The sequence below is a fragment of the Pterocles gutturalis genome, unplaced genomic scaffold (assembly GCF_000699245.1).
Source record: "Pterocles gutturalis isolate BGI_N339 unplaced genomic scaffold, ASM69924v1 Scaffold49701, whole genome shotgun sequence".
In the NCBI taxonomy this organism is placed as follows: Eukaryota; Metazoa; Chordata; class Aves; order Pterocliformes; family Pteroclidae; genus Pterocles; species Pterocles gutturalis.
In genome coordinates this window covers 102-12,925 of record NW_010107285.1, presented here as the reverse complement: position 1 = coordinate 12,925, position 12,824 = coordinate 102, and the positions used below count along the sequence as shown (strand labels likewise).

Sequence of the window (12,824 nt, the reverse complement as noted above, 5' to 3'; positions counted from 1 at the left end):
TGCTACCTTATTTTTACACTACTGTGGTAGTATCTGCTGCAGTTACTACAGGATTCATAACCTAACCTAGGTCTAAGTCAATTGTAGAAGCAGCATCATGTGCAGTGCTTGCTTTTGGTAGTATAATATTGCTTTAAACATACAAATATAGCTTTATAAAATTTACATTACTACTCCTATGGACGGCCTAGTTAATCTTTTGTAGAGCTAATGGAAAAACCAGCAGGTTCTGCAGCACCTGCCTGTAAGAAGATGAACCAGTCACAAGCCAGTAATGGGAAACTGCAATGACTCAAGAGCGTTTGCTGGATTTTCTAGGAGTTAGGCTTCACTGTCCGCTGGAGAATACACACCCTTCCACTGGAATATACCTTTTTCTATTGGTAGAAAATGGAATGTTTCTAATGCTTCTAATCTTTGGCAGCTGCTTGTTAGATTTATACAAAAATAACTATTCATAAGGAAGGGTGTTTGAAAACTCTCTGTAAACAATGTTGACGTTGCTGAGAACGTGGTGATGGATGGATACTTCTTCATGGCACGTCAGAACCCCTGTTTGCTTTTTTTGACTGATCCACTTCGAGTGTGGGCTTTCACAGAACTGCACAGCTGAAGACCTAATAAACAGAGATCACGTACAACTTTAAGACTTCTGGAAGGTATTAAAAGTACCAAATACTTCTTTAGTTTAAAACTAAAATGCTTTTTTTTTTTTTTTTGTCTTTTTATTGTAATACATGGCTATCAACCTTGAAGCCTTTGCAGCTTCAATCCTGTCTTGTTAGTATATTTTTATGTGTGAAATTCTGACAACTCCGTAAGGGATCCCAAAACACTGTGATGAAAGGAATCCAGTGTAACTTCCCTGCTCCAGGTGGAGGTGATACTTAGCATCAATACAAAATTAAGTTCTCAGGAAGTGCTTAAGGTGAACTGAAGTGACAGTCACAAAGACAGTGTTCAGAAAAGCTGTTCCAGGGCACAAAAGTTCACTTTTGCTCTGCTGTAATCTCTAATCCCTTTCAACTGACTAGACTAGTCCTTGTGTGTGCCATGAGGTGAAAAGCCTAAATCTTTGAAGGTAAAGTTGAAATAAGTAAGGTTCATTGGTCTACTATAACACTTGTGTACACACGTGCAACTTAGTCTTGCAGCTTCCTATTAAAAAAGAGCCCCAACGCTGGTTGTGACTGTGTAGCTATTCTGAAGCATATATGATGACTATTTTCAAAGTGTATTAACCATAAACAAATTAAGGAGATGACCTTGCAGAGAAGGAAGGGAAACTGGATAGAAGAGTATGCATTTTATATCCTAAACAAAAAATGCCTTCCTGCTGCCTTGGTATTTTGATCAATTAAAAATAAGTAACTTTAGATGAGATTCATTTTAGGTTATGCTAAGTCATTCCACAAAGTTCATCCAATTGTTACCCATTAAACAGTACAAGCATATTTTGATTTCGGAGTATGCATCTGAATTGGACTGGTACAGTTACTGGCTTTAAAATATACTTTGAGTTGATCTAGTGTTATTCTAGCGCAGATCTAGTACAATCTCTTCCAGATACAGTGCAAATAAGTGTCTTTTGGACATAATAAAATTTCTTTTAGCTGTATAGCTAGCTCCTGTTTAAATTGGCAACTCCTCTTAACTTTGACATGAGAGGCACTGGGGCTGATCACATTAAGCTTCCTTAAATGATTTAAAATACTAAATGGTAATAAATAACCACACCCAAACACACTCTAGACACACATGTAAAACTTGTATAAAGGAAATTTTAAAACATTAAATAGAACTTTGAAAAACCTCCTCAATGTAATTACCTATGTAGGAACTGCATCCCTGTCCCAAAAGCCTGCCTCTCATTTGATCTTACTAAATTCTACGACTGATGAGCATACCTGAACCTGTTGATCCTCTCCTTGTCCAAGATTGATTACTATAATCAATAACAGTGCAAGAATGGCGGTGCTGTGGGTCTGGCTGAAAAGACAGTTCAAGTTATTTAAGTTTGCATGAAAAAAAAATTTAAACATCAAGATTATAATGCAGCTACAAAGTACTTAAACATATATACTTCTTAATTCATAAGATGTTGTAAAGGCCTAAGTAGAGCTTTCACAAGTTCAAGGAGGGTTAAATCAACTTTAGCAGTATAATTATACTTTTATAACACTCTTACTTAGAACCATCACTGGGCCAGTTAGAGGCATTCTGACAACTTCTGGAAATTGTATTTCAAAATAGACTTTAGAAATTTTGTACACTCGTAACTGCTAAGTCAAGGATGTTGAAAGTATACACAGAAACTAAACAAGCAGCTATTTAAAAGCTACTGTTGAAATTACAGCTTTTAAAGCTTAGATAAAAATACTTTGTTAGATAGGACAAGATATCAGTAGACCAGGTGTTTCAATAAATTAAACCCAGAGCATTTGATACTGAAACAGACTGGACATTAATAGTACAGCAAACTTGTGCAAAAAAGCAATGAAGACTCTTCCCTTGTGTTTCTGAATACAGCTGCAGGAATGACTTCTGAATGTCTGTGCAAAACTTCAAAGCATCCTCTCCTACCCCCCAGTTCTTAAGCCTTCCCAGAAGATGCCAGGTTACCAGTGCAGACGATAGACTGAATGTTCTACGTAGAGTAACACTTAGCTTTTTCCACAAGCATCTCAAACTTGGATTATATATATATATTGCTTATATGGAGGCTGTCGGGAGTATAGCGAGATCCCCAAAGCACCCTGTTGAGTAACTAAGGATGATTTGGTATAATTTGCCATGCTTTACCAAGAATGCATTGGTTGTGTTAGGCCTGGAGAAACTACCAGGTAAGAAAAGCGGCTCCTGTAGCTGCTGGTGGGTATCTTCGTGTGTTGTTACACTGTGAGCTCGACTTGCGCTCCCTCTTGATTTCTGCATTGAAGAATAACAGTTATGGCTGCTTCTTCTTGCAGCAGTACATCTAAAATAATTAGCCTAGGGATTAAAAGCTAATTTTCCAAGTCAATCATTCTACATCTAGTTATGGGGAAGAAAAAAAATCGGGCATTAACTGGAATTAAAAGTATTCAACTATCAGTGATGCTGTTAGTCAAAAAAGTTAGCTTTTTTTTGTGCATCTCTTTCAGTTGCTGTCACCTACAAGATAACAAACAAATTAGAACTCTTGGGTTAGGTAATTTGATCAGCAGCAATTACAACTTTACACTGTGCCATACTAAAATTGTTGTGCTTATTACCATTTGCCTCTGGGATCCTGCAGTGCTCCCATGCTCTGTCGCATTGGTGGTAGTAATAGGTGGTAGGAGATTATTTCGGTTTAGCAGCAGTGGGGAGAGTGAGGTCAACTGCTCATGTGCAGTCAGACTGAAATGCACCAAGGACAGAAAAAAACATAGTTTAGTAGGTTTGTCATTGTGTACACATACAATATTGTCAGTTTCTTTGGCATTATGTAGACAAACAATGTTAACACTAAGAGCAAGGGTTGTAGAATTTAGCTACAAGACTAGGGCTGACTATTGGAGTCTGTATTTAAAAGAGGAATTGTGCAGCAGGTGAAGTTTGGCAGAAATCTTTTTCATCTGTTAAGAAGCACTTCTAGTTTTCGGAATATTTAATATTAAGCATATAGGCAAAGTGAGTCTGAGTACCCCAGCAGAAATCCTGGGAACAGATGTATGTAAAAGCTAGTTGGTCGTTACGATGCACGTCATCAAACGAGTGTGCAGTGCACTGCACTGATAACTGCAGAATGAAGGTGTGTATATAGAAAAGTGTCTTCACAGGCAGTTACCATACAATGGTAGTATCTTTTCTGCCCATTCCCAGACAAAGTGTTATTTTCTGCTCTTTGTTCATACCCTTTGGGCTGAAGTACTGCTTACTGCTAGCTTCAGCCTAGCAACTGCAGATAAACAATGAGCCTAGAAAACAGCAGCGGCCCATATTTTAGGCTGAGACAGTAAAAAAAGCTACACAATGCCAATGCATATTGTAGCTCTTTCACTTACTACAAGTGTCAAATAAAACATCTGGGCGTAAAACAAGGCTTCTACGTTCTCCATATTTTGTTTGAGTAGTTGAAGGAAGAGGTGCAAGAGGCTTTTGGAAGCCTCCTAAAGGGAGCTAAACCAAGCTAATTGCACAAAATACAAAATCAATTAAACATTAGTCACAGGAGAAATGTGAAAGAATAATCTATTTTCTAGATACAGTGCTAGAACTGATCAAGAGGCCTTAGCTCTATGTGCATTCTGGAGTTGACTGAAGGAAGGATGTTCTTACAGAACACATTAGAAGAGCTTCAAACTATAAGCAGCATTTTTAAAAATACTTTCCTCGTGCTCTCTATATACATTTAAACATACATGGTAATAAAGGGGAGATGTTAACAATTGAACTGAGTTCAGTAAGAGTCCTTTGGTCAGTCAGATAACCTAAGATGAGCACCTTCCTTACAGCCTAGTCTGGGTTAAGGTAGCAACAGGTAGTTTGACTTCCAAAAACTAGACTTTTAAGTTCATCTTGGGCCGTTAATTTATTTAATCAAACAATTCATGTTCTTTCTGTTCAACTGAAAGCTTTCTGTATAAGCTGTGTTCTCCAAATATGGTAACTCGCAGTGAGAAACTGGTTTTGAAACACACAATCGAGTTCCCTGAAGACACTGTCCACAGACCCTGGGGTCCCAGTATGGGAGAGGCTGGTGGTGATGGGATGCAGGGTACGTGGTGGTAGGTTTTGCCTTCTCGTGGAACGTGACAGGGATGATGTCCTGAGCTCTAGAGGATGATTTGGCCGCACACTGGTAGAGAGGATGGAGCTGGAGCTTGGCCGTTTGTCATCCAGGTCCCTAACAAAAGAATTACAAAACCAGAAGAGATATGGTCAACATGACTGATAATTACCCTATTACCAAAGTACACATCTACATGTGACATTAACAATATTACATGTAGATAGAGATGATGTGTTTTCATTTTTTTGCATAATTATATAAAGTAATTTACAGCGAAATTAGAAAAGAACAGGGGATGGAAAAGGAAAATTAAGCTTATCTTTTTTTTTTTTTACTGAACTAGAAACTTTCCAATTCAAGATTCCAGTATAAAAGTAAAAATTAATCACAGAACAGATTAAAAAAACCCACACTGAAAACATCAGCTTTCACCCCCCACAGTCTAAATGTATCACGGGTCCACTTCTAGGAACTGAGCAAACCAGTTTCTCTACCCTATTCTGAGCTTCATCTCTTTTCAGGATGTCAGCTAGTGCCAACAGTAATGCCACAGCCATTCATGAAGTGGTAAACCGGCAGCAAGCAAACAGAAAACCTGTACCAGTAGTATACTGTTTCACAGAGGACAAATAAATAAACAAGCAGGAAAATAATGAAGAATTGCCTTCTCCAGTGTAGAAAGTTATCTCACAATTTTTAAGGTTGAATCTCTCTCACCATTACAGTGCTCTACTTTACAAGAGACGATCTATAGTTCTTACAGTGTTTTTTCCATTGTAGGCAGATTCCTTTGCTGTAACTGGATCCCATGGATCACCATCAAGCCCTTTAGATTATGTTGAGAGCCGCTACTTGACCCTTGAGAAAGATTTACCTGAAAGTTTAAAAAATAAGTAAGTAAATTACTGTTTGGCAGACACACACACATATTTACAATTATTGTCCTTAGAAATAATTTTGGAGTAAATAAATTAATTTTTTCCATGACATCCAGATATATACTCAGTTATATTTTTTCCCCAGCTAAGATAAGCATCTTGGCATTCCATTTTTCTTGCAAATGGTACTAGTGCTTAGAAAACATATCTTACCATGCTATGTCATACTTAAATAGTTTTGTACTGAGCTTCTCATTTCATGACAGGATCTTCCAACAATGGCTATAATTGGAAGGGTTATGAAATTGATTTTCAGTCTATGTTGACATTTTATGTCAAGAACAGAACTGCAAAATCCCTTCCTGGAATACAGACTGATCTGGAAAAACATCAAATTCCATCCACCATAATTAAAGCAAACAGAAAATACCGGATCTTTAATCTTTCCAGCATACATACTTGGGGTGGTTTTCTCCTCTTTTTGCTTTTGCGGCCACATCTGGTTTTTGGGCACTACACATACAGTAAGGAGAACATGAGGAAAAGGCAGGGGGTAGAAAAAAAGGAGAAATAAATAAAAAGGAAAGAGTTGAATCAAAATGGAATAAACAGAATAACACTATGGTGCTCGCCACTCTAGGAGCAGATCATTTAAAGCACATTATATAGTCAAATTCAGTGTCTGTGGAAAAAAAAACCTGTTTTACAGCTGCACTAAGATTTGTCCTCTGTTGCATGATGAGTTAACTACAGACTAGCTAGTGAGAATGAGATCTTGCACATGCAATTGTTCATCTCACAATTTAGTTCAAGCATTATTAGATGTAGAAAGAACTACATCATTAATGAACAGTCACCACATGGTTGTCCAACACATATATAAAATACTAAGTTTTGAAGAGAAAAGTGGGAATTAAAACTTGCAACTGAGGAGTAACAGAACTTAAGTACTAGAAAGGACAGTCAGCATTCATCCAAAATCCAAACTAGTTATGTATCTAAACAGTCCCCTGACATAATTGAATCTGTTTGCTTAGGTAGCGCTGTATTGATTCATCCCTACGCAAACCAGCTGGCTAAAAATACTTACCAGATTTGATGTCGCTGAGGGCATTTTAGTTGGTGGCACATGAGGTAACAACGCTGGCAGAGGATCAAACTGCAAAGGGCTTCCGGCATCTGCTCTGATTGTTTCTATTGTTATGATATTTTTCTCATCATCTATGTAAAACAACAGAGAATTCCTGTTAATACAGACAATTGGCATTGCTAGTTGTGGACAGTGCTATGAATCTCAATTTTTTAAAAGAGTCCTCTTGGATGGTAAGCTCTGTTAAATCTTTTGAAGGCATGTCTCACGCTGTTAGCAAAGTAAATAACCTTTTTTTTTTTTCCCCTGAAGAATACATCTCTCTCTTATTGCATCCTTGCAAAATTAAGTAACTGAAATCCCCTTTTGAATCTTCAGTTTAACTGTGATCCTTACCAGAGGCCGACCCTTCCCAGTGTCTGCAGATTAATTCTTCCATGCAGCCTAGGACTTCACTCCACACATCATCAAACACAAATGTCAGCACAGAATCCTTCATGCAGGAATACGGAGAGATAGGAGGAAACCCCAATTTCCGTCTACTACAGGAGAGTCCAATTTTCCTCTCATGCAACTCCTCCCTGTAAAAATGTGAGTACTTTCTGTACCATTAGTACATTTTCTTTGTCTCCTGTATTTTTGTTGCCCTTATTTGAGATGATTAAAACATCAGCTAAGGCTGCATTTCTATTCTGTTTTCTCTTAAACTGAAAGAGGTCAAGGCAGCTGGCCACAGAGCATGAAGACAATTATTTGAGGAGAAGTTTCATATTTATAACATTGTTTTCTGAGAACTGACAGTACAATAAATAGCAATATCAAATAACTTAGTCTAATACTGAAAGAAGCAAGCTTCTGTACTTTGCACAGAAGTTTCTGTTCTGCACTTGAACTTTTACTTCTTCCAGAATCTCTCACTGACCTAAATGAGAAAGGACTGAGACAATCACCTTATCACTGCACACCTTGGTTCCCCTGTTCAGAATGAATATAAATGATACTTCATGAGTAATAAATAATTTACAGAGCAGATGAAAGATCCATTTAAAAATAAACATTAATAGTTACAGTGATATTTGTTCATCACATTGTTAGGCTCCCCACCTACCTACAGAATTCTGAAGATAAGAAAGAGGAATGATACTACTCATGACTGCTTAGTGCCACTCAGCCTGCAACTCTAACACTCAGAAGGTGCTCAGTGCAAGGGCTTAAGTCACTTTTAGACAATTAGGTGTAATCAATGAGAAAGCACAAAACCCCTAATTCACAGCAACCAAGGAGCCTTTGCTGTAGACCCTTCCACAATGCAAGAGGTATTCTGAAATGTGAAACCTGGAAGATGACTGCTCGTAAAAGTTCATGTTCATCTACCAGAAGAAACTCTATAGAAGGGAGGAAAAATATACTGATGCAAGCACATTTATTATAGCTTTCATATGTGCTCCCTGAATTAGCACTTAACATCAAAGAGCTACAAACCCCATGAAAAAAAGGAGATAACACTAGAAAAAGCATTTTACCATTATAAAGACATCAATATTGTTTGCTGCAGCAATATCTCTCAGGTCTGGCCAGTGCATATCACCTACCAATTTGAATCTCATGGTCCATGCAGATAAATGGCTTTATTTATTAAAACCAATTAAGTAGTTAGCAACTGACGTTACCATCCAGAGTCCTTAGCCAGGCCATATGTTCATATTGTTGGGTTGAATAAAGTAAAAGGGCAAAAAGAATCCTCTTTGTGCTACCCTTAATCCTTTCTTCTTAAGATAAAAATAGTGGTAGTTGTTTCTTGGCAAGCATCAAATCCCCTCTAATTCTTAAATTACCACTGAAAAGCTGGAAAGGTACAATTCCACCCAAAATCCCAGTACAAAACCAAAGCAGCACACTGCTAGTACATGACAAACAACAATTAATTATCCTCAGTATAAAAAAAATAAACAGCAGTTAAACAAGTTTTATTACATATGCCAATACAAATAAGGCTTCTAGTTATGGTGGCATGAACTATTTAAACCAGGCACAAAAATGGCTAGCATGAAAAATTATTTTTAAAAGGATAAAAATTATTTAATGAAATAATTTTTCCTAGGAGATGGGATTATGAGAATTCCCAGTGCCCTATCAACCTCAGGCTTTTGAAACTTCTGTAGAGGAAGGAGAGATATATATAAAAAATAATAATCAAATAGCTTACCCACCAACATCAAAATCAAATATATGTTTATGTATCTTTATCTCTATCTTAACAGCAGAAATTTCAGGACAGTGGGACTAGGTGCTATCTTAATATTCAATACTTACACATCTCTGGAGTCAAATGCTAAATATTCCTCCATTACACCTTCAGAAACAATTACTCCATCTTCATCTTCTTCGCTCTCTGAAGAACACAAGGTCGGAGACTTGGAACGTTCAGCCTTTTTGTGAACAGGAGTAACAGAAAGAGGTACCTTCTTGCCAAAAACACTAAATCTGAACAGGTGATAGTTTTCAGAAAGCAGAAATGAAAGTAAGTTGTTATTCCACTTCAAATAGCAGCATTTGGTGAACTCAGAGGCTGAGAGACAATACGGTAGTTAAGGCCAAGCAGTAGGGAGGCTAAGAAATTACTCATTACAGTAGAAACTCTCTGGATATTTTTAATTCTTGCTAAAGAACTTGAAACTTTAGAAAAAATTCAAAGCTAATTAAAAAAAGTTCTAAAACATTAAATAACAAAAGTAGTACTAATGTAGTACTTTGTATTTTTGAAGTTCTAGACAAACTTAATAGATGATTAACAACAAAACCAGCTACAATACATCCATATTCTTAAGAAGTCAGCAGCAGCAAAGGTGTTTTCATTTACTGACCAGTTAACTATAGTCAGCAACAAGCACAGCTATGTAGTCTTGCTATTCTGAATGTACTACTTTTAGATAAAATCTAAAAAAAAAAGCATGCTCAGACTAACAGAAAGGAGTTAGGCTTCACATTTTAAGAAGCCTACCACTTTGGTCCACTGAGACCAAAATCACCCACCTTGGTACAGTCTGGATGAGCTGTTGGTACTTACTCATTAGAATCTTTTTCTTGCGGTGAACTTACATCTGAGGAACGTAAACTGCCAGAAGGTGAACTTGAATACCATCCATACCCTTCATCTGTGGGGATCACTACCTGCTTCCCCACAACCCTGCCATGGCAAAAGCGAAGGATAAATAAATCAGAAAATGTTGCAAGTGAGATTATTGTAAGTGTATAAGAACACACAGCAGAAAATCCTAAAAATTCTCTAGGGAAGCTACGCAGTTTTCTGGGTGATAGCTAAATGGGGTTTCAGTTGTTTTCCCTGGTACAGATTCCTTCCGATCAGGTAAGTACATGAAGAAAATTCTGCCTGCTTTTTTATGCTCTGCTGATTGTAAGACTTTTGAATATGGACAAAACTGTTCAAGTACTCATAATGAAGATTTAAAATTTACATTTCTAGGTAGCCATAAGGACAGCTGAGCTAGGGTAGGAGGATTTTTAAATTAAGCACCTACCTTTTAGCTCTACCCATACCTCTTTTCTAAGAGACTTTTGTTATGTTAAAGCCAAGTCAGCTGCAAATAGCAATAGTCCTGGGGCAAGGAACCAACCCTGAGATAACAGAATGCTTATTAATGACAATGGCAGGTAAACTACCACAGTCATCTTTTTATCTCCAGCTACTATAGAATTGCACAAACCCACCCTGCTACTAGTGTTGTTTTAAAAAGCAACTGTTTCCATCCCTACCCTTTTGTAACTCTGTGATGGTACCAGTGTTAGTCTATTAATAAAATACCTGAGGTGAGGAAAGTTGGATGTCCACTGGTGGCATTCTTCCCACAGTGCCTCAATATGGACATCTTCTTTCTGCTCATAAAGAAGCTCATCAATTTGTCTGAACATTTGCTGAACTTGTTGTGTGGCAGCTTTATCGAATTCCTACAAATAAATCCAATAAATACCTCGTGAATAGCATTCAGAGAGGTTTTTTAATTATTTTTTTTCATAATTGAAAAAAGATAATTATTTGTTTAAAGCTTAGTGGGACTGATTTGAACAGTTCTGTTTCTTTTGCATAGAAAGATATTAACTTCAAATTCCGCCCGGAGATGATGCAAACTGCTGTTAGGACTGATGGTAGCTACATAAAAGGCTTACATTGACACAGCAGAAAAACTATTAAAACATTCTGAAATATCTGTATTATTATATGAAGTTAAAGACACAGTAATTTACATAAAATGTCATTCAGAAGAGGAAGGATAGCATTCAGCAACATTTTAATGAAATGGAAAATTTGTTGCTTGCAATGTCCATGGACAACAGCAAAACAACAAGCAACGCAGGCTGGTGTGAAACACTGAAAGCAAAGGATGTTCAGGACTTTTGTTACATGTTCTCATGTAGATAAAAAATGGGGTCGGTTCCTGGGTAATTTAAATCTAAACATTTCCATCTCACCTCATAGAAAGCAATAGCACACTTTGTCTTGGTAGATGGGGAATAAGACAGATATTTCTAAATGAAAATAACATTTTAGGGGCTTACTATATTTTGACAAACATGCAAGTATTCAGAAGTCTGATAAACTCACATGAAGTGTCTGAAAGTCATCCGTTCATGTTTCGGATTCTGCAACAACGACATTTCTTATGTCATATAGATATATTTATGCATTAAATGATTTGCATTTCCAAAGCTTTAGATGGAAATGCAGAATATTAATTGGATAATATGAGCCCAATGTGTTTTGACCTGGGAAAAAGGAAAGATGGGGAAGAGGTAAAAAAAGGTATTCTTTCTATAATCACTGTCATGATTTATTGACAGGTCCAATCCCCACTTTTATCCTGAAATGTATTTGCAATGGTATTTCTAGTGTCTTTCTACTCACGGTGCTAGATTTGTCTTGGATAATTATGTTCTACTCACATCACAGCCCCAAGAGAAGCCCAAGCTGTCTTCGGTGGAGGTGTCGGCATACCTCTGACTAGCAGACCATGAATTCCCACGATCAGCTGGAGTAACAGAGTGGTCACCTGACTCCTTCCAGATTTCAGACTCCCTGAAATGCACATGTTGAGGAAAAAAAAAAGAAAAACCTCAACAATACACAATGACAAATAAAGTAGGTAAGCAAACTTTTCTTTCTGTACAAAAAAGCATAGATACACCAGAACAGGTTCTTAGCAATGAGAGTTTTCATAAGGTAAATATTTACTTCAGAGGCATTTAAGCAGAAGCCATAGTACACAAGTAATTACAACAACTGATACCTAGTAATCTCAATGACATGGGAAGTCTAGAAGTCAAGCAAAACATAGATTTTTGAAGAATTATGTTAGTTAAGCTACAGACTATTTCTAATGCTGGTTCTACACCACTCGGGGACTATTTTTCTCTTTTCTCCTCTTGTTTCTGCCATAAAATTAGATGACCCAGGCTATTGGTGAGCTGGGAACAGAACACAGCTAGGCACTTTTTATTATTTCCAGAATAGGAAGGACACATTCTGCAATGATACAGTTCTGAGGTAAAGCTTAAGCTTACCAACTGAATTACTGCCTGGTTTTGCCATTGTCTCCAGACAAAGATTCATGTTATGTTATGACAAGTACCTTGAGCTCTCACTGTAGTTTTCAGCTGTGGGTGTGGCTGGGCACGCCTCCGCTCGTGGTTCTGGCAGTGGATGATGCCTCAAGGCATGTTTTGGAAGTCTTTGTCTAAAACATGAAGTGGAACTTGACATTACTTATAAGAATAAACCTCTACAGAGCTTCCAAGCTTTAGAGAGGTTTTCTTGTGCTTTTCAAGGAATGCGCTAAGTTGCATACCACAGTAATTTATTATTCTTAGCATGCTAATTGTTGTTACCAAAGCTTTAGAATTAAAGCATCAAAACTAACTCTAGGCTAAACATGGAGGTAAAGGTCTTTGCTTAGAAATCAGCGTCTTCCTTTCAACTTAAAATATTTTGAATTGGGCTACAGCTCTCTAAAGCAGACACAACATCATTACCCTTGTAGGAGACTTATAATCAAATAGAACAGGAGTGGCCACCAAACTATTCGCA

At 37.3% G+C, this 12,824-nt stretch overlaps 1 protein-coding gene across 1 annotated transcript; it reads right to left on the bottom strand.

Annotated features, from left to right (window-relative positions):
* Positions 1 to 543: 543 nt before the first annotated feature.
* Positions 544 to 12,474, bottom strand: FAM149B1 (family with sequence similarity 149, member B1; the record flags this gene model as incomplete). The annotated part of the gene is made up of 14 exons (XM_010088040.1): positions 544 to 617; positions 1,908 to 1,989; positions 2,803 to 2,928; positions 3,255 to 3,381; positions 4,661 to 4,870; positions 5,518 to 5,630; positions 6,094 to 6,147; positions 6,725 to 6,855; positions 7,121 to 7,305; positions 9,038 to 9,208; positions 9,792 to 9,911; positions 10,548 to 10,690; positions 11,684 to 11,816; positions 12,370 to 12,474. Coding segments are annotated over 14 exons (1,774 nt in total), but the record flags the coding sequence as incomplete, so codon positions are not given.
* Between the last annotated feature and the right edge of the window lie 350 nt (positions 12,475 to 12,824).